The sequence below is a fragment of the Nicotiana tabacum genome, chromosome 5 (genome assembly GCF_000715075.1).
Source record: "Nicotiana tabacum cultivar K326 chromosome 5, ASM71507v2, whole genome shotgun sequence".
Taxonomy (NCBI): domain Eukaryota; kingdom Viridiplantae; phylum Streptophyta; class Magnoliopsida; order Solanales; family Solanaceae; genus Nicotiana; species Nicotiana tabacum.
The window spans coordinates 107,210,890-107,233,397 of NC_134084.1; the positions used below are offsets into that span (position 1 = coordinate 107,210,890).

General features: G+C 32.7%; 1 protein-coding gene across 1 annotated transcript; it reads left to right on the top strand.

Moving 5' to 3' along the window:
* Positions 1-13,229: 13,229 nt before the first annotated feature.
* LOC107806072 (NDR1/HIN1-like protein 1) lies at positions 13,230-14,269 on the top strand. Its single transcript, XM_016630190.2, has one exon. The coding sequence runs from the start codon at positions 13,332-13,334 to the stop codon at positions 13,965-13,967; it is 636 nt and encodes a 211-aa protein (XP_016485676.1). The 5' UTR covers positions 13,230-13,331; the 3' UTR covers positions 13,968-14,269.
* The last annotated feature ends 8,239 nt before the right edge of the window (positions 14,270-22,508 follow it).

The window sequence follows — 22,508 nt, forward strand, 5'->3', positions numbered from 1 at the left end:
GGGGAATGGGCATATACTCACATATGTTAATGGACAAAAGCAAGACATGAAAATGGTATTTGTGGGGCATATCTTTGGCTTCTCTGTGCTGTTTCATGCTTTTTCTAGCCCTAGTTCTTCTTTTCCAAGAGAATCAACAGGGGTAAAGTTAGCATACCGGATGCGGGTTCAATCGAATCTACTCATTTTGACTCAAAGTTTGTATTTGCTTTAACAAGTCCATTAAATATATATATAAAAAATTATTAATGTAAAACTCAATAATATTAATGTACTATAATTCTGAATTCATAAACTTCAAATCCGTACTGATTCTGCCTCTGGAAATCAATAAGAGGATTTCAACTTCATGCACATGACCTACTAGTTAACTTGAAGGCAGTAATGTAATCGGCATCTTCGCAAAATGGAGTCAGACTATAATTAAAGAATTAAACACATAAGAAGCCAAAAAAATTCAATATATATATATATATATATATATATATATATATATATATATATATATATATATATATATATATATATATATATATATATATATATATACACACACACACACACACACAAACTATATAGTAGTATAATTTTTCGACGCCACTTTGGACAGAGGTAGCTAATTAAGCCACTACTTGAAGCTAGGGGCACTTTTTTCGACCATGTCTCATATGAATGTTAGGGAATTTCATCATTTCAAGAATTTTATTTTTATCTAATGGCAACAGCAACTAATTACCCAATAAACTTACAATTTTAGCTGAAGGTAATTGTATGTGGTGAATATAACGGCTTGTTTGGATGGTTGTTACCCATTATATTGTATCGTATTGTGACTTTAAATACAATGTTTGTTTTGATTGTTACTTAAATTTTATTGTATCGTATCGTTAAATCCGTCATTACGTAACGATAGAATGTGTCATTTTATGTAACGACCGATTTGGTGTGGTCGCATCGTTACCTTGTCTTTTTCCCTCAATCTCACCCTTCATTATTATTAAATAATTTTATTTTATCATTTACCCTACTTTTTTATATATTGTATCATAATTTTTCTTTATAATATTGCAAGTTTATTCATCATATTACAAGTGCGTGATATCATGAAACAACGGCAAAACGACACAATTCATCCAAACATTGTATTCATCAAACGATACAGATTAGTACAATACAATACGATATGGTACATTATGAAACGATATGTAACAACCATCCAAACAAGCTGTAAGTGAATAAACTGCTGTTATCGCTAAAATTGCCTGAATTGTGTAATATTTCTACTTTATCAGTAGATTTAAAAGAATTTTCCCCAACACATGTGTTCTCCATCACCCATCTCTTAGCTAGTTAATTAATACAGATTCTCATCTGAATATATTACTTAATTATGATAAATAATTTTATAATTTAAAATAATGAGCGTGAGTAAGTTTTTACCTACTTAATATGGATACCACTTTGGTTAGTAGAAACCAACCAATTAATAAATTTCTTCTGATCTATTAATTAGAGTCTTTTGATTTAAAACATCTTACCAGTTACCAGATGATTACCTCTTTTTTCTTTTCAAAGAAAAATTTCTCATTCATATAATTCTTAAATTTTCCAACTTAATCTCCTGCTCTTTGTTTTATTTTAAAAAAACTTCTCTCTTTATCTTCGGTTTAATTAATCCTATGGTGAATCATTTAAAATCAAATCAAAAGAGAAGTACCAGCAAAATGTAAAAACGACGATACCATAATTATTCACATGTAGATGCCAAGAAGTTCTAAGAAGAATAACAGAAGCAATATGTCAGTGGATCCATTTGATTATTGAATAGACTATTAATTAAGGAGCTTTAGATTAGTGAGTAGGGGAAAACTTTGAGAACTTGTAGGTGTGGTGGAATATCATGCAAGGAAAATGATGTTTAAAATTGACCACGCAGATGGTTGCTAAAAAGCTTTTCTTCTTTTCCATGATTAATATATCATACAAACTCTCATTACGTTTGGCTAAACTTATAAAATCGGCTTATTTTGAAAATTACGTTTGAGCATCAATTAATATTTGATCAAGCTTTCAAAAAATATTTCTAAATATATTTTTTTTATAAGTATTTTTTAAATAAATGCTTTTGGGGAGAAGCAAATTTTTTTGCTTTCTCAAAAATTATTTTTACTTCTACTTAAAAGCACCTTTTTTTCTAAAAGTTTGACCAATATATTAACTTTTTGACAAAGTACTTTTAGTAAAAAAAAAATTAGTACTTTTGATCAAAAAAAAAACTTAAGACCAAACTTGGCTATTATTCTTCTCTCTGTCATCATATTTGTCAATTTGTTTCATGATGTATTATTTCTCCCCTTTTGTATAACATCACTTTTGGACGCGTGGTGTATGAAGTATGAACCTTCCATAGCTAGGGCCATCACACCATTCCCCATTTGGTCGGCTGCATTATTCGAGTTATATTGTCTATAATAATACATGGCATATTTAAGTCGGACTTAGAATTTAAATTTTATCGATTCGAACTTAAAATTTTATCATAAATTTTTTGATTTACTGAATTTAATTACAAGTTTTTATATGAATTTAGTAAATTTTCAATTATATATGGAATCTAAATTAAAATTACTAAATTCAGACAAACTCTTAACTAATGCACTAGGTAGATTTCATTGTCACCCATGTTAGGCTGTTACTATCCTCACTATCACATTATATGAAACCTTTTTTCATGCAGTAGAGCGCGTTATTTTCTTAGAGATTAGATAATGACGTTAGTAATAAACAATTTCACTAATCAAAATAGAAACATTCAGTTGTGATATTAGCTCGTGACAATGATTAGCACCATTCATCTCTTATACTCGAGGATAGTGTTTAAAGAGTGTAATTGTATCAGTACGGATTCATGACTTAAATCAATTAAGCTAAAAAAATAGAAAGGGCTACGACATAAGTGAAAATTAACCCTGTTAATCTTGCCGTAGCTTTTACATGATAGGATTATAAAATGTTACCTTTCAATTTGCATATTTTCCTTCCACTGTTTTGAAAGAGGGAAGAAGAAAAACAATTAAAAAGTGTTGTATAAAACAATCGTCACGTTACTTTGGATTAAATTTATGAAGTAGTTTCTCACATTGCATGCTGTTTTATTTCATTAAAAATATTACTCAGTAATACTTTACATTTATCTCCATGAATTTTAGAATTCCCACCTAGTTCCTTTGACCTCATTGGGATATTCGAAGATGCAACAGTTATCTGCGGGCTTAGCTGGGGAGAAACCCATAACGCGACTGGGCCCCAATTACGACATAAACGTGTCATTTAAGCTTTCTTCACACTGCTTTCCAGCATTACCTTTTAAATTACTTTAAGCATTTGTTACTAACCATTTTTCCAAGAGATATAATATAGGTAATTTATCTAAAACAAATATTAATACTTGCTTCACGACAAAAAGTGACTCCATAATATAATTGGATCGGGGGCTAAAAAGGAATATTAAAAAGGAGAGAAAGATAAATAACTATTTAGCATTCAAAAAGCAAACATTTAAGGTAATATAAAGTATTTAATACTAACTATACCTAACTAAGTAGACTCACGTCTTTTTCATTCTTAGCTAGCGTTAAGAATATAAATTTGGTTGAAAATTGATAAAATAAATTTTTAAATATGAGATGAAAAATAATTTTTAAAAGTTAAAATTATATTTGGACATGCATTTTAATTGAAAAAAAATAAAATTTTGTGAGTACAAACCTTTAGAAACTACTCTACAACTATTTTTGGAATTTGAAGCTTTATTTTTAAAATCTGCTAAAAAATAGTTAAATGTATAAACAAATAGATATTTGAAAATAAAATTTTAAAAAGAACTCTCAAATTTTATGGGTACTTAATGTTTTCGTTCAAATGCACTGATCTATTTTGAATCGACATGAAATTTAAAAATAAAAATTATGATTTTAGTGGGTTTAAATATATGGTTGTTATGATAAATATCATATTATGGTGGATGTCTATTCTTCATTCATGATCTTCATGTCAAATGCTTAATGACATATTCAATGACATATTTTCTATGTAAAATGACATATTCCATGACATATTTTCTTCACTTTTCATGCCTATATAAAGGCCTTGTAATAGATAGGAAAATACACACAATTAAAGAAGAAAATCTCTTCCTTCTCTCTATCTCTATTTCTTGTTCATGTTTTACTAAATTGCTTTTATTTCTTGTTCATATTTTACTAAATTATTTTTATTTCATAGCACGTTATCAGCACGAGTCTCTAACCAATTTTATATACATCTAAAAAAAATTCCTACATCCAGAAAGATTGCAATCAGAAGCCATACATATCATTTCATGGTTGAAAGTAAAGAGAAACTACATATGGTAAGTAATGAAACATAAGAAGGTATGATTATCTTATACTTGCCATTCCTCTAATGTCTCGTATGCACACAACTTCATACCATACTTGTATTGCATAAGCACATATTAATATTACATCTTTCATATCACATGAATGGAATAAAATTTTCGAAGTTCTATATGTGAAAATCATAGTAGCAGTTAATTGTTGATATGAGGCATGTCATGGTAACCAAGGATATGTTATATAAGTTGTCTTATGCATATTTGTGTGTTAACTATCTTAAATCTGTCCTACCGCTTTTAACATTTTCTTTTACTTGGATGAATATTTTTTCCTTTTGAATTTTTGCACTTGCATATAGTACCAAAAAAGAGGGAGGGGGGGAGAATAAAAAAAAATGTCATACTGATTAGAAGCATAAATCATCTTGAAGAAAACAAGAAATACTTCACATCTTTATCTAGGTTGATTAATTGCTTCTTTGAAATTTGGAAAACAAATCAGCTACTGAGAAAGTATACTTCATAATTTATGATTGTATCATTTGAAAGCAAACAGTGATTAGTATGACAACTAGAAGAGGTATTTTCGAGTATCCATGATCTACTTGATGCTTGCTACTGACTTACCATTTTCAAGTATTTTATATGAATGATGCATAAGCTACAACTGGTAAGTTGTTACCTATAATGTCACTTTTCAGGTAATATAAATGCTGAATTTATGTATTAGTACTATATATGTGTTGTTACCTATATGTTGTACTTTTGATAAATTTATTCACTAATTGCTTGGTTGAATTGAGTGAAGGAAAGTCATGGCGTTAAATCAAATCCAATAGGTAGGGTATACCCCGAAAACAACAATATTTTTTAGAGAGGCTTAATAAATATTATGACAAATTTATGATCCATTTAAACTCTAATAGAATTTAGAAGAAATATTCTGACTACAAATGGTTGTATTTCATATAGATGCTACAAATAATTGATAAAGCTTTACGCCGATTTGAGATTTGTACACTTATTTAAGAAAACAAATTTGATTTGTTAAGTTGCAAATTAGTTGTGTACAACTTTATTGGCATGTGATTGAAATTAAGGCTTGAGAATGAATCTCAATATTCTTTAGCATATTATGCCATTGATTGAGGGTGAGACATCGGGATCAAGTTCTGATGCTCCATAATGATAAGAGTTGGGTTTGAGTCCCAATTTATTATGACCTAATATGCCTTTATATTGGTAAGACATTACGTTTGAGTCCCAATGTACCATATTGATGATATAATGATGACTAAAGAAAAATAATATATTTTTCATGAAAAGGCATGAAGATTGTCCCACTTGATTAGCTCCATTCTTGAAGTGAATGTGGTAGCAGTGCATAATAAGTTTAAATAAAGACAAGTGGTTGAACAATGAACCTGAGCGTTCCAAATAATAATAATAATCATCACAATGATTATAAAAGGAGAACAACAAGGGTTCTCAAAATAGTCCTTCAAAATGTGAAGACAATGTTTACCATCAAATTGGTATGAAGCACATCGTTGAATATGATCCATTCTTTGAAGAGAATGTGACTTATGATAAGCATTGAGAATGCAGATCCATTCCTAAAGGTGAATATGGTAATATGTGATAAAAGTAATGAATAAAGACATGCAAGACATGATTGGATGAATAGCACACAACTCACATTGGAGGGAGGTTTGAGTGAAATAAAGAGAATAAATATTATTGTGTGGTTACATGAATATGTTATTGGTCTCGTACATGTGATACGCCAAAATATTTTGGCATGCCCTATAAAAATATTAAAGGCAAAATTAAAGCAAGAAATGATTTTGCTTATGATAATTTTGACCATGACAATTTATTATGATATAATTTTCTCAGTGAAGGAGACATTTACCATATGAATGGTATGATAAAAGATCTTGTAGTACAAAAGTTGTTAAGAGCTCCGAAAAAACTAATTTGTTACTATCCGGATGAATAAAATTATTCATGACATTGATATTGTAAAGTCTCAAAAGAAACTTTTTGAATTTCAAATGTATAAGTCAAAGTGATTGGCATATTGAGACTATAAATGAAAGGAAAATTGAATATCTTCATATTTCTATAATCATACCGGGTAAATATGAAAGATTACCCGATTTTCTTTCTATTTGTACTACACAAATATAAGCATGATGCTGGAATCATATGCCACAAGTAAACTAGAGTTTTACTAAAATAAATATTATTTGGCATGTGTCACGACCCGAATTTCCATCCTCGGGAGTCGTGATGGCGCCTACTAATATGAGCTAGGCAAGCTAATTAATCGCACAATTTATCTTTTTACCCTTTTATATTCATTAACAATTTCGAAATAATAACATTTAAACAGCGGAATTTAATATAAGCGGAAGAAAGAAACAATAAGCTATCTGAACATGAATATCTAATATAAATGTTTGAGTCTCGACTACCCAGAACTGGTGTCACAGTTTCACAGACGGACTAAGAATACAACATTGTCTCTAGAAATGCATGAAAGAACAGGAATAGTAGATAGACGGAGACGCCAAGGCCTGCAGACGCCTGCAGGACTACCTCGGGTCGCCTGATGATCAAGAATCAGCAATCTCATTGCGGTCCGAAGTCCACAACACTAGGGTCTGCACAAAAGAGTGCAAAGTGTAGTATCAGCACAACCGACCCCATGTGTTGGTAAGTGCCTAGCCTAACCTCGGCGAAGTAGTGGCGAGGCTAGGACCAAACTACCAAATAAACTTGTGCAGTTCAAATATATACAGCGGAAAAGAAATACATAAATAAACAAATAAATATAGGAGGGGGAAACATGCTTCGGGGAATAACAGGTAAATCAGAATATCAAGAGAATTATAAAGAAATCAAAATCAACCACTAACAAGAATAAGGAAAACAAAGGCAGATTTCACTTTCTTTTCACATCTGTTGCAAGCGTGCAACCCGATCCTAATTCCTGTATCTCGTGGCAGTCGTGCCACTCACTTTCATTTCATTTATCTCGTGGCAGGAGTGTCACCCGCTCCCATTTTATTTATCTCGTGGTAGGCGTACCACCCGCTCCCATTTCATTTATCTTGTGGTAGGCGTACCACCTGCTCCCATTTCATTATATCTTGTGGTAGGTGTACCACCCGCTCCCATTTTATTATATATTGTAATAGGCGTACCACCCGCTCCCATTTTATTATATCTTGTGGTAGGCGTACCACCCGCTCCCATTATATCTTGTGTTAGGCGTATCACTCGCTCCCATTTACAAGCCAAAAATAATCACAAGGAATCCTGGTAAGGGAACAATAATATCAACAAACAATATCCCGGCAAGGGAGAAACAGCTATAACCAAACTTGTTACAACATCTAACTACCTCAGCTATAACCAAACTCGTTACAACATCTAACTACCTCAGTCATAACCGAACTTGTTACAACACCTAACTACCTCAGCTATAACCAAACTTGTTACAACACCTAACTACCTCAGCTATAACCAAACTCGTTACAACATCTAACTACCTCAGCTATATCTAAGCTTGTTACAATACCTAACACAAAGAATCATCAACCTAAACATCCGTAATATCAATTAAGAACACAATGCAAGGGAACCACAACTCAACAATAGCCCGGCAAGGGGGCAACATAACGATCTCTTCTCTTTCTCACTTTTACTTCACAATTCGTTATACAACTTGAGCCAACGCTCCTCAATGTTCATAGGCCACAATTCTTTCCACAACTTTACACAAAAAATAGAAATTTTCACCAAGGCATGAATAATACAACGAAGTCATGAAAATCACAATATAAGACCCACGGTCGTGCTTGACACCAACGTATAGATACTCGTCACCATGCCTATACGTCGTACTCAACAAGAAGCAAATAGCAATAGGACACAACTCCTAATCCCTCAAGCTAAGGTTAGAACAAACACTTGCCTCGATGCCACGAACACAATTCACGATTCAATTATAGCTTTACCCCTTGATTCCACTACCAATTCACTCATATCTAGTCACAAGTTACTTGATTACATCAATAAACGCCAAATGAATCAATTTGAATGCATAAAAATGATTTTTCCAAAGTTTTACCAAAAAGTCAAAAAATGCCCCGGAACCCACATGGTCAAAACCCGAGGTTCGAACCAAAACTCGATTACCCATTCCCCCACGAACCCAAATATATGATTTGTTTTGAAATCAGACCTCAAATCGAGTTCCAAATCTCCAATTTTTGAAAAACCTATGTTCTACCCCAAACACCCAATTTCACCCATGAAAATCATTGATTTTGAGTTGAAATCATGTGAAAAGATGTTAATGATTGAAGAAAACGAGTTAGAAACTTACCAATATTTTGGAGAAGAATTTAAAAAATTGCCTCTTATGTTTTTGGGGTTTTGAAAAATGAAAATAATTGAAAATCCCATCTTAATATACTACTTTCAGATGCCCTGTGTGGACCGCACAAAATCAACTGCGGCCGCACAGCTCCCATGTGGACTGCAGTGACATACTTTAGTTTTTTGATCATATCTTTCTCTACAAATGTCCAAATTGTGATTTCTTTAGTGTTTTGGAAACTAGATACAAAGGGCTACAACTTTCATTTTTGAATCATCTCAAAATTCCTTGTAGGTCAAAATATATAGGCTTCCGAAGTCGGACCAGTGAAATGTTCTTCACCGCGGACCGCACAGAATCTAGTGCGGCCGCAAAGCCCTCACCGCGGTCCGCACAAATCCAGTACGGCCGTACAAGCCCCTCCGCGGTAGCATTCCTTTTTGTGCGGACTGCACTTGTTTGTTCAAAGGTCTTCCACTTCTCTGAACCTGCAACAACTATGTTTTTTAAGCCTAAGATACCCCAGAACCTACCTGAAACTCGTCCGAGCCCTCGGAACTCCAAACCAAGTGTGCATACTAACTCAAAAACATCATGTGGACCTACTTGTGCGATCACATCATCAAAATAACATGTAAAATCATGAATTAAACCTCAAAACTCAACATTTTCATCAAGAACTCTCAAAGTTCATAACTCTTCAACCGGAAGTCCAACTCACGTCAAATAAACTCTATTTTTCACCAAATTTCACAGTTATCTTTCAAATACTATAACAAGTTTGTACCGGGCTCCGGAAACAAAAAAAAGTCTCGATAAGAATGGTTTCAAACATTAATTCTTTTCTTTATTTCTTAGATCATTCAGTAAAACAATTTCTTTCAAAAATTGATTTCTAAGGCTTAGGACCTCGGAATTCATTTCCGGGCATACGCCCAAGTCCCATATTTTACTGCGGACCTCCCGGATCATCGGAACACGAATTCGGGTCCGTTTGCTCAAAATATTGACCAAAGTCAACCATAATCAAATTTTAACTCTAGAATTTCTATTTCTCATATTTTCACATAGAAGGCTTTCAGGATATAGGTCCGGACCACGCATGCAAATCAAGGTGAGGTAAAATGGAGGTTTTTAGGCCTCGAAATATTGAATGTACTTGCAACACAAGTGATGACCTTTTGGGTCATCACAGCATGACCGGTTGACCACCCCGGTTCAATTATGACGCAAAAAATTAATTAAGAATTACATTGACATATATTGAAGAATAAAAGATTCTTCAAGAATTCTCTTGTGCATTTTATTCTCATGATATACCAGTTAAGGTTGAGATTGAATCCCTTAATTTCTGGAACAAATAAAAGGTGATAAATATATGGGCCCAGTCACCTGCCATGGACCGTTTACTATTATATGATTTTAATAGATGCATCTATCTATGGTCATATGTGCATTTGTTATCAACTTGCAGTTTGGCTTTTGCAAGATTGCTTTCTCAAATTATTAGAAAACAGTTCCAGATTATAAATTATGATGATTTATTTTGCTAATACTGGTTTAAATCCAAGTTGGTTTAGTGGAAATTGTATGCCTTCAATTATAGCTATATCATTGGTTATAAGAACAAAACTCCCAAAAATGAAATTTGGTATAAGATGTATTATTTAATATACAACAGCACTTGTACGCATCTAGCCAAGTTATGAAAATTTCTCCCTATCACAATCGGTTCAGGGTCAGGACCCAAATAATTTATATATAAAAATATGAATGTGCTATATGATTTAATTATGCCACCACAATGCACAAAGATGGGTTTCCAAAGAAGGTTGGGAAATGTGTTGGTGATCCCAACATTAGGGAGAAAATGGATAGCTGAGAAAGTGATACATGAAATAAATTATTATGAATACATATAGATCCTCGTACAAGAAAATATGAACTTGAAGTTCAAGTGATAATTAATTTATAAATTATTGCCAGACGCATTTGCTGACCCAAAGCTAAATGTCATATTTCAGCTGCTAATGCTCCAAATAGATAAAGTCCATGAGGGACAGAGTCTATGACACACATGAAGCGTAATAGACCAATCGGTTCCAAAGATAAAACTCCTTGAAGAAGGAGAGGGGCAAATGTTCAAGATGGTCATAATAAGGAGGCAAGTGCTCTAGAAGAGAACCATGACATAATACTTCGTAAGACCTCATGTGAGAGGCTCAGGTACCTGAAAATAATGAGATAAAAAGATCTCAATAAATTATGTCTTTATTGTGTAATAATTGAACCGATATAAAATGATCGTATACGATATTGTTAACATAATGTAGCGTTCAATATTATTAATAATGACGAGGATCTTGAGCTTAAATCTGTCATGAAATTTGAACAAATGACTTTACTTGAAAAAATGTGAAGTTGGGCGGATAGTCCCAACACCTGAAAGTATAAAGCCAATAGAGGTATAAATGTGTTCTTGTGCAAAAAGTTCAAGTCAATACACATAAAGACGACTTGTGACACAAGAAAATTAGTAAATATCCTTACATTGATTATATGGAGACATGTTTTCTTATGGTGGATATAATCATTTCAGGTTTTAATATGACAATACATAAACTTGATATGCGTATAATGGAAATCATTGAAGGATTAAAATTGTTCTGAAGCATATTAATGTTTCCAAGAAATTTATTAAATAAAACTTCGAAAATTCTTATACGGATTGAAACAATCAGGGCGCATGTGGTATAATCGCCTGTGTGAGTACCTATTGAAAGAAGGGTATAAGAATGATTCAATTTGTCCTTGTATCTTTATAAAAAGATCTGGATTTGAATTTGCTATAATTTGTGTATGTTGATGATTCAAATATCATTACAACTCCCAGGCAGCTTCCTAAAGCAGTAAACTGTTTAAAGAAAGAATTTGAAATGAAAGATCTTGGAAAGACAAAATTTTGTCTTGGTCTACAAATTGAGTATATGAAAGATGAAATTTTTATCAATCAATCAGCATACAGTGAAAAGATTTTAAAGCGATTTTATATGGATAAAACACGTCCATTTAGTACCCCGATGGTTGTGAGATCACTCGATATAAATAAAGATCCATTCCGACCTCATGAAAATAATGAAGAACTTGTTGGTCCTGAAGTACCATATCTTAGTGCAATTGATGCACTAATGTATCTTACTAACACGACAAGGCGTGACATAACGTTTTCAGTTAATGTTTTAGCAAGATATAGCTCTGCTCCTACAATGAGACATTGGAGTGAAATCAAATAAATATTGTGTTATCTAAAAGGGACTACTAATGCGGGCTTATTTTTTGATAATGATTGCAATCTCGATCTTGTTGGTTATGCCGATGTAGAGTATTTATCTGACACACACAAGGCTTGATCTCAAACATGCTATGTGTTTACATGTGGAGACACTATCATATCTTGGCGATCGACTAAGCAATCAATCGTGGCTACTTCTTCTAATCATGCTGAGATAATTGCTATTCATGAAGCAAGTCGAGAATGTATTTGGTTGAGGTCTATAATATATCTTATCCGAGACAAATATGGTTTGAAGTGTGACAAACTACCCATAATTTTGTATGAAGACAATGCATCATGCATAGCCCAATTGAAGGGATGATTCATAAAAGGAGATAAGACAAAGCACATTTCACCAAAGTTATTTTTCACACATAATCTTCAAAATAATGGTGATATCAATGTGCAACAGATTCGTTCAAGTGATAATATGGTTGATTTGTTCACCAAATCTCTACTGACGTCAACCTTCAAGAAACTGGTGTACAAGATTGGGATGCGAAGGCTGTGAATTGATGCTCTCATCAGGGGAGTTAATACGCGGTGTACTCTTTTTCCTTTACAAGGTTTTGTCCCACCGGGTTTTCCTTGCAAGGTTTTTAATGAGGCAACCAAAAGGCGTATTTCTAAATATGTGTACTCTTTTTCCTTCATTAGAATTTTTTTCCCATAGGGTTTTTTCCTAATAAGGTTTTAACGAGGCACCTTATTTATGGACATCCAAGGGGAGTGTTATGATAAATATCATATTATGGTGGATGTCTACTCTTCCTCCATGATCTTCATGTCAAATGCTTAATGACATATTCAATGACATATTTTCTATGTTCAATGACATATTCCATGACATATTTTCTTCACTTTTCATGCCTATATAAAGACCTTGTAATAGATAGGAAAATACACACAATTGAAAAAGAAAATCTCTTCCTTCTCTCTATCTCTATTTCTCGTTCATGTTTTACTAAATTACTTTTATTTTTTGTTCATATTTTACTAAATTGCTTTTATTTCATAATAATGATGATGTTTTTACTAAGATCCACTAATCAATTCACATCATCCACTCCTCACTCATCTTATCACTTCTATATAGATAACCCAATCCCCACTTCCACTCCCTTCCTTTCATTTTCTCCTACACTCCTCAGCTCCACCGCCAAAACCACACCTCTCCCCACCACCACCACCACCGGAAATTCTCAAACATGTCCGTGAAGGAGTGCACCCACCACAAGGACAAAAAACAAAAAACTGTCCGGCGACTCTGCGCTGGAATTCTCATCTTCCTCTTCATTGTCCTATTAACCATCCTCCTTATCTGGGCTATTCTTCAACCCAAAAAACCCCGTTTCATTCTCCAAGATGCCACCATCTTCAATTTCAACGTTTCCGCCCCCAACATCTTCTCAACATCAATCCAAGTCACAATTTTCTCCCGCAACCCAAACGACAATATCGGCGTTTACTACGAAAAAATGCACGTATACGCCAATTATCATAATCAGCAAATTACTTATTATACTCAAATTCCTTCAGTTTATCAAGGTCATAAGGATGTTAATATTTGGTCGCCGTATGTTTCTAGTAATAACGTTCCGATTGCTCCTTATAATGGACCAGATTTAAAGCAGGACCAGCAAAACGGTGGCGTTTGGCTCGATTTTAAAATTGACGGTCGTGTGAAATGGAAAGTTGGGACGTTTACTTCTGGGCATTATCATTTACATGTGAGGTGTCCGGCTTATGTTCCGTTTGGGAACAATCTCGGAGACGGAGGAATTGTCGTCGGAAATAACGCCGTTAAGTATCAACTTGCCCGGAGCTGTGATGTGAGTGTTTAATTTGAAGATGATGAAGAAGGGGAGTTTATTGCCACTGAACTGGAAGTATTTAATTATTTCTCTGTTTTACTTTTTGGACCAACTTTTATTACTTTTTCCTGCAATTTATACTTTTTCTTTGCTCTTTGCTTTTGGTCCTATAAAGTTGAACTGTACATTTTGTTAAAGAATAATATTGGCATTGGGAAGAATATATTATAGAAGAGAGAGAGGGAGATGGAGAAGGTCACAATCTTGTATGAAGTTGTATTAATTCGGATTATCAGAAACTTTCACATATAAATTACAATAATTGTTTCTTCTCATTATCAGTAATTAGAAAAGTGAAACAATTGTTTTAGTGGTAACAAATTGTCATTTTACTCCCATATGTAGGGGTGTTCATGGTTCGGTTTGGATCGATTTTTCCCTAAAAAGAAACTAAATTAAGTAAGTCGGTTTTTCAAATATTAGAACCAAATCAAACCAATTAAGTCGGTTTTTTCTCGATTCGGTTTATATCGGTTTTTCGGTTTTTTCGGTTATTTGTCGGTTTTTTCTTAAATATAAGACATACACTACCAAACACACATTTCGGCGACCACATTTTCAACGTAACACTATCAAATCAATTGCCCTTTGAAAAATCTATTATTTACCAAGATATATTGATGATAATTGAATCAAATAGTGATGAATAATTTAAGGATTCAATTAAAAATATATTATTTTTAACATGAAATAGATTCTTACACTTAACAAAAGAAAACTACCAATTAAACTAGAATGTAAAGGTAAAGAACTGTACTAAGTGCAAACGATTAATATTTACTATAAAATTTTTAAAACTTTGTATAAAAGTATACATATATATAGGTGTAATAATAAATTTAAAATAGCTACTTCTATATTCAGTTTGGTTCAATTTTTTTAATTAAAACCAAAACCGAACCAAATTTGATCGGTTTTTAAATTTCAAAACCAAAACCAAACCAAACCAAAAAGTACCGATTTTTTTGGTCGGTTTGGTTTGGTTTTCGGTTTGGTTTGGGTTTTCGGATTTTTATGAACACCCTTACCCATATGCATTCAAAGTTTTTTTTATTACTCATGCTTACTTTTTAAAAAAAAAATGATAAGAGAAGTTTTTGTTTTCCTATTATATATGTGCTTAGACTGGTTGAGAAAGAGGATGCAAAGGGCTACAATAGCGTTTGGACATAGATTTAGTTGAAACTTAAAAAAGGAAAGAAGTTTTTAATGTGTGTTGAAAAATAATTTTTGGAAATTGAAATTGTGTTTAGATATGCAATTTATTTAGAAAAAAATAAAGTTTTGTGAGTGGAAGAAAAGTTTTACCGAAAAACTGCCCTAAACCATTTTTTGGGAACTTGAAATCTCAAAATTTTATAAAATTAATCATATTCCATGAACTAATACTGTTTTCGAAAAAAATAATGAAAATAATTGCTAAAATTTATGGCTAAACGGGAGCTAAAAATAGAACCTTCTTTTTTTTTGTTTAACATTAATCTTGTATTCTTTTTTATGAGTATTTCTAGTTTGTGCTACACAAGGAACTATACTTATTACGAGTATTCTAGTACTATTACTCGTGCTTACTTGACTTTTAAATCTCTCGAATTTTCTTTTTAATTAAATAGTTCATCGTTTAATTAAAATCTTAGACCACAAATAGTAATGGTTTTTCGATTTGCCAAGGTTTTTAGGGATTGGTGAATATTGGATCATGTGAGCTGTTATGGGTTTATAGTCTTATTACTTGATGTTTACTCTACTCTGCTTTTATTTCTAATTATTTTGTTTATCGATAAAGCCATTTCTTATGTGAAGAAGTAAGAATTTGTTCTCGGAAACTTAAATGCTCCTATCAATTTTCATAATTGTTTCTTTTCATTAGAAGAAGTGAATAATTGTCGCAATTGCACCCAAGTTATCATATCCTATCACTTTTTTAAAAAAAATTCTCATGCTTACTTTGAAAGTTTGATTTTTTACTCTTCTCTACTTTTTCTTAATTAAATTGTTCAATGATTTAAATCTTAGACCATAAGGAATGGCTTTAATTTTGCCAAATTTTGAGGGTAGATGAATGAGATCATGTGACCTGTTTTGGTTATAAGCCTAGGAATATAGAGAAGGTGCCCTCCATGTGCTTTATATAAGTTCCTGTACTGGCTGATTTAAACAGTTTACCAAACTTATGACTTGTTTCTTACGTCTTTTTCTCTCCTTTCTCACAATTCAATGATTTTGACACTTGTGGTTGAATGTTCTTGGGGAAAAAGATCATTAGTACTGACTTAGAATCTCACACAATTAGTTAGTTTCAAGAATTTTTTTTCTAAACACTATAAATTCTCTACTGGTTTAAAAACAATCATATATCGGAATTTAAAAAACCCTTAAAATAGCGGACTTTACACTGGAACTTAGTTTAATTAACCAGGAGCCAGCATCACATACTTTTTGTACTTAAAGAAATTGTGCAAAACAATGTGGACAGGTATATATAGTTGGTGGGTTAATTATTATGAGGTAGAGTGTCTTAATTAATTAGTGGGAAAGTGTATACCGCATGTTTACTAAATTATGAAAATATAGAATTGATTATGATCAAATAGATAAGATTTATATGTCGCGTTATGTCATCAGACAAAAGTGAAAGCACTAGTAAAAGTTGGTATAACATTAGAGGATTTACGGTATATAATTTGTTAATAAAATATATTTTAACCTATTACAACAAGTTATTAATTTTGCATTGAAATATTTACTTATAGGTTTGTGCTTTTGTTCCCTTGTTTTTTGCTGTGCAATCAAACAACTACACTAACCTATGAGTAAATGTTTCGATACTATTGATTGTTACTGTCAATCTTAACCCAAACAATAGAAGAGACGGGGATCTTGTCTTCGACGAAAAGTTTAATTAGCGACTCATGAATGCTGTCGAGTTTAACGAGCCCATAATTCGAAGGTGTTCGATTTATTTTTTGAATAAGAATCGCAACCTTACCGTATCATCACCATGATTCAGACGTCAAATTCTTATGACTGGACCTTTTCTTATTTCCTTTGCGGCATGCTTTGCTGACCTCGTACTCTGAACTGATGGCTCCTGATCCTTTACGTACTTCTTTAAGAAGTATGTAAAAAGGCTCACATATGCGCATACGAAGAAAAAAATAGTTACAAGAATGACCAGTAGTTCCTTGATGCAACACTACAAAAGAAAAAACATGAAGAATGATTATTTAGTGAGGTAATTATGATCAACTTTGAATGGAATGCATTATACATTTTCTATTATATAGAAGAACAACAATTTCGACATGTCTGTTTTGTGATATTAAAATTTAAATTGAGGGTATTATAGCCATTTCAATCTACAAATTAATACAGCTGTCTACGTGTCTCTTCCTCCTTCATTCACCGCATATTATTCTCATTCTTATCGCCTTTACTCCTCTTTTCTCTTCGGTATTCCTTGCTGATTTTCTGATTTACTGTGGACTTCACTCTCTATCTCTTTTTGTGCTTAATCTAAGTTTCATTTTACTTTGTGGTTTTCAGATTTTCTACTTTCTCTCTCAAATCCCTTGAACTTGCCGATAAATTTCTTAGTCTTTAATATCAATTTATTTCAACCCACACAATACTAAACAATGGAGGTTTACCTCAAATTCATGAAAATAAACCGAATTAAAGACAAATTTTGTCTATATTCAAGAAGATCCGGAAATTTTCGAGTTAGGGTTTTGATGGATGATATTGGGGAACGTTTTTTTTTGCGGAGATGAATTGAAATCAAGAGTTCAGCTTTGAGTATTCAATCTCTTTCAAAACTTATATTGCAAATGTTTGTCTTCTTCTTGCTCTCAAGTCTAGATGCAGTTATTTTTTTTCTCTCCTTTTTCTACGTTCTTCCTTCCCTTTAGGTCATTATTGTTAGTTTTGAAATTTAATGGTTCCTGATATCTTCTCCTCTCATTTTTTCATCTTTTTTCCCTTTGTATTCTTTGGCTAATTCTGAAGTTTAGTGGCTATGGCAGGTTTAAATTGGCCAATTAAAATTTTCCTTTCCTCTTGTCGGGTTATGGCGTGTCCAGATTGGAGAAATTTGAGTTCGATATTAAAGTTACCCGATAATTTTTCTTCATTTCATATTTTTGGGTGGTAAAATTGTGATAAATATGAATCGACTCTTTGTGCCTCTTTTGGTGCCGGCCACGAGCCAAACAAATATGAATGATCTCGAAATAGCACAATTCGTAGTGTGCGATTTTCTTCCTTGAATGACATAAAAAAAATAACACTTAACATAGACAAATAGCAGAAACATAAAAAATTTATCTTTGACACTTGAAGTGAATGGGAAATTAGTTCAACTCTAGATGGACAAAAAATAGTTGCATTTGATCAAGGAAAACATGTCGAAAGACACACTACCTCGAGCACATAGATTCAAGATGTCGCACATGTTTAGGAGATGACTGTTGTTAATATGTTTAGCTTCTCTTCTCCTCTTTCTTTCCCTATTTTTGTTTGGCTAAAAGATGTTATCACTCTGCCACTGAAGTAGTAAAAGCACTAATATCCGCTTTGCTACTTTTACAGAATACTATTGTATTTTTCAAAAGAGTGGTATAAGGCAGTAGATTATGAGAGATATTGCCTAACATGATCAATAACCCAATAAAAGGGGAAAAAGGAAGAGGTCAGTATTGGCGAGTATGGACTCACATGGCCTTATTGGTAAACTAATCTTTAGTTGTGTGTTCAACGATTCCAGTTGTTCCAATATACCAATATCAGGCCTTTTGAGTTTGGAATCACCATTTGATTTCCATATAAGGTGAAGTTAGGGAAAATAAAAACTGCAACGTTGTATCGAGAAGTGAAGAAGTCGTTAAAATTGGTGATAAGACTTTTATAGTCACGTGTAGTAGAATTAACGTTTGAATTCGGATGATTTTCAAATATTCATACATTCAGCTTAGTAGATGGGCTTGTAGTAGGGGCAATAAGGTTGATGGAAGCTGAGGTGAGCAAGATAAGAGTACATCACTTGATGCCATTAGTAAATTCCTGAAATTTTATATTCACCGGGAGAGTGAAATAAAAGGTTTGCTTATTTTTTCATCTTCACATGATCAATGACTTAGAGGGTGTTTGAATAAGCTTATAAGCTGGTCAAATTGACTTATAAGCAATTTTTGGCTTATCTACGCGTTTGGTAAAATTAAAAGTGCTTATAAGTTAAGTGCTTATAAGCCAAAAATAAGCCAAAAAACATAAGCTGGTCTCCTCCAACTTATCAAATTTCAGCTTATAAGCACTTTAGGTTTGACCAAGATATTTACTATTCTATCCCTAAAATACTTTTTTTAAAACAAAACTCTTCGTATATCCAGTTCTTCAGTTGTTTATTATTAATTTCAGCACTTTTATCCAAATACATAACTGCTTATTTTTTAAATTAGCTTCAGCACTTAAAAGTGCTTTTCAGCACCTAATGTTTATCAGCTACTCTAAATCAGCTAAGCCAAACGGGCTCTTAATTCATCCCGTCTACTACCTGGAGTTCATCATTGACGTTTTCAATATTGCCATAGGTATTCACAATCAGTTGTAGTTGGAGCTTTTGTTGTCGGACTACTTAAGATTTGCTAGATCTTTTTATGTCATATGTTTTATTGCAGAATATTAGAAAATGGAAGTGTTAGCTTCCTTTTCTGTTTTTCCTTTTTGATGAGTAAACCGACAGCTCTTTATAGCTCGAATTCGATAGTCGTGATTGATAAAGGCTGCTTCTCACTACTAGAATTCTGGGAAAAAGAGACCGCAAAAAGCGATCAACTTTGGTCGCTTTTTGGCTAAATAACGACCAAAATGCGACCAAAAATGCCTGGTAGCTATATTGATGGTCCCTTTTATTTAGGGACCAAAGTTGGTCGCTAATTAGCGACCAACTTTGGTCTCTAAGCTAAATGGACCCATTTTTCCGGATATTGACTATAGAGACCAACTTTGGTCGCTTTATTAATTTAATAATATAAATTTGGCGACCAAAGTTGGTCTCTAAATAAAAATACATTATTTATTTATTTATTATTAATCACTAAAAAGCGACCAACTTTGGTCTCTAAACCAAATATTATATTTTAAAATCTGGAAACTAGAGACCAATTTTGGTCGCTTTTGTATTCATTTATTTATTTATTTTATTAAACTAGCGACCAACTTTGGTCCCTAAATACATGGATTTAATTTATTTTTTAAATATTAGCGACCAACTTTGGTCGCTATATCACCAGAAATTTTATTTTTTTAATGAAATAGCCAAGTTTGGTCGCTTTTTGTAGAAATCTGGGTAAATAGCGACCAAAGTTGGTCGCTATTCTCCAGAATATTTTTTTTAACATGAAAAGCGACCAAATAGAGACCAACTTTGGTCGCTTTTCTGTGTATTATTTTGGCAGAAACTGCCTGTTTTTGCCGCTACACCACCTGCGAGCCATACCAATTTCCTAAATAGGCATTTTATGCCAACAACAACAACAATAAAAAGAAATTAAAAGCAACAAAGAATAAAGTTCAATAGAACTAACACATTAAGCTAACAAAACTAAGTTAACGCTTATTACAAGCCCATTCGAACTAAAGAGAACTAACACAATAGTAAATTGGTATGTAAATTAGTTTTAATACAATAGAACTAACACAATGTAAATTAGTTCTAACACAATAGTATATAAAGTACTGAAGGAGTGTTCTTTCATCATCCTCGTCTGCAAGTTGGATTGCCTCGCTCGGTTCATTAGGTGGTTGACTGCGTATGAATTCCCCCACGTCAGATGTGAAGCGAATTGAACCTATATGAAAAATTATATTGAATTAGTATTTCAAAATTTATATAAAAGCAAATCAAAATATTTAATGAAAAGTAAAAAACTTACATGTATGTAGTCGAGGCTCGACCCTCCTTTCTGAATCAGTCTCTTTCTTCTTCTTTACAATACGAGTTTCATTGAATAGCTCATCTTGCTTCATTGGCATCATAAAGTTGTCTGGTGGCTTTGGTGATTATCCTCGTGGTACTATTACTCGAGATGAACTTTGATACAAAGAATAACTTGGATACGGTACATGACGGAGTGTGTCTTTGATCAATTGTTTATCTCATTAGCTACAATGATAATAAGAAGGCAACGACATGTGTTTCAAAAAAGTGATGGTGTAGGTAGGATTTAACATTTCCTAAGTAGATAAAAGAGGTTATAGAGGAATTCTGTACTTCATTTTCCATGAGGAAAAGAAGTTTGATTGAGAGTGACAAGGTTGATAAAGACGGATGGTTTTCCGTTGGTCGTTGCAGTTCCCATAAAACGTGGATCATAAGACTTTATGATGACAAAGATTATAGGAAGTTTTGTGCTCAACTTTCTTCCAAGTCTGATCCGTACAAGCTTAATGTGATATTGGATGATATTTCTTCAGATTCAGACAATAATTTGACCGACAAAAGTATCGAAATGCTCTTAAAAAGAATTAAAGGTAAAACGTTTTTCTTGGTCGAGAAGGAAGCTGAAAAATATTTTACCTTTAATTCTTTTTAAGAGCATTTCCATACTTTTGTCGGTCAAATCATTATCTGAATCCGAACCAATATCACATTAAGCTTGTACGAATCAGACTCGAAAGAAAGTTGAGTACAAAACTTCTTATAATCTCTGTCATCATAGAGTCTTATGATCCCCATTTTATGGGAACTGCGACGACCAACGGACAACCATCCGTCTTCATCAACCTTTTCACTCTCAATCAAACTTTTTTTCCTTATGGAAAATGAAGTACATAATTCCTCTATAAGCTCTTCTTTTATCTACTTAGAAAATACTAAATTCCTACCTACACAATCACTATTTGGAACACATGCCATTGCCTTCTCATCATCATTGTCGCTAATGAGAATAACAATTAAAGGCACATTCTGCCAGGTACTTTATCTTAGTTATTCTTGGTGGAAGTTACATTGCACGTCTAATAACGTCATCAACCTCTTCTACAAAATCCTCCCGCAATCTAAAATTCCAAAACATAAGCCAAAATTTCAATTCATATCCTAAAGGTTCAACTCATACCTAAAAGGTTCAATTTATATCCTAAAGGTTCAACTCATACATAAAGCTTCAATTCATATCCACAAAAGTTCAAGTCATATCCTAAAGGTTCAACTCATACATAAAAGCTTCAATTTATATCTTAAAAGTTATATTCATATCCTACGAGTTTAAACTTAAACTAAAAGTTTAATTTATATCCTAAATGCTTCAACTCATACCTAAAAGGTTCAATTCATATCCTAAAAATTCAACTCATATCCTAAAAGGTTCAATTTATATCCACAAAAGTTCAAGTCATATCCTAACGGTTCAACTCATACATAAAAGCTTCAATTTATATCCTACAAGTTATATTCATATCCTACGAGTTTAAACTTAAACTAAAAGTTCAATTTATATCCTAAAAGCTTCA

Coding starts and splice junctions, on each gene's coding strand:
- LOC107806072 (XM_016630190.2), top strand. CDS start 13,332: ATGTCCGTGAAGGAGTGCACCCACCACAAGGACAAAAAACAAAAAACT.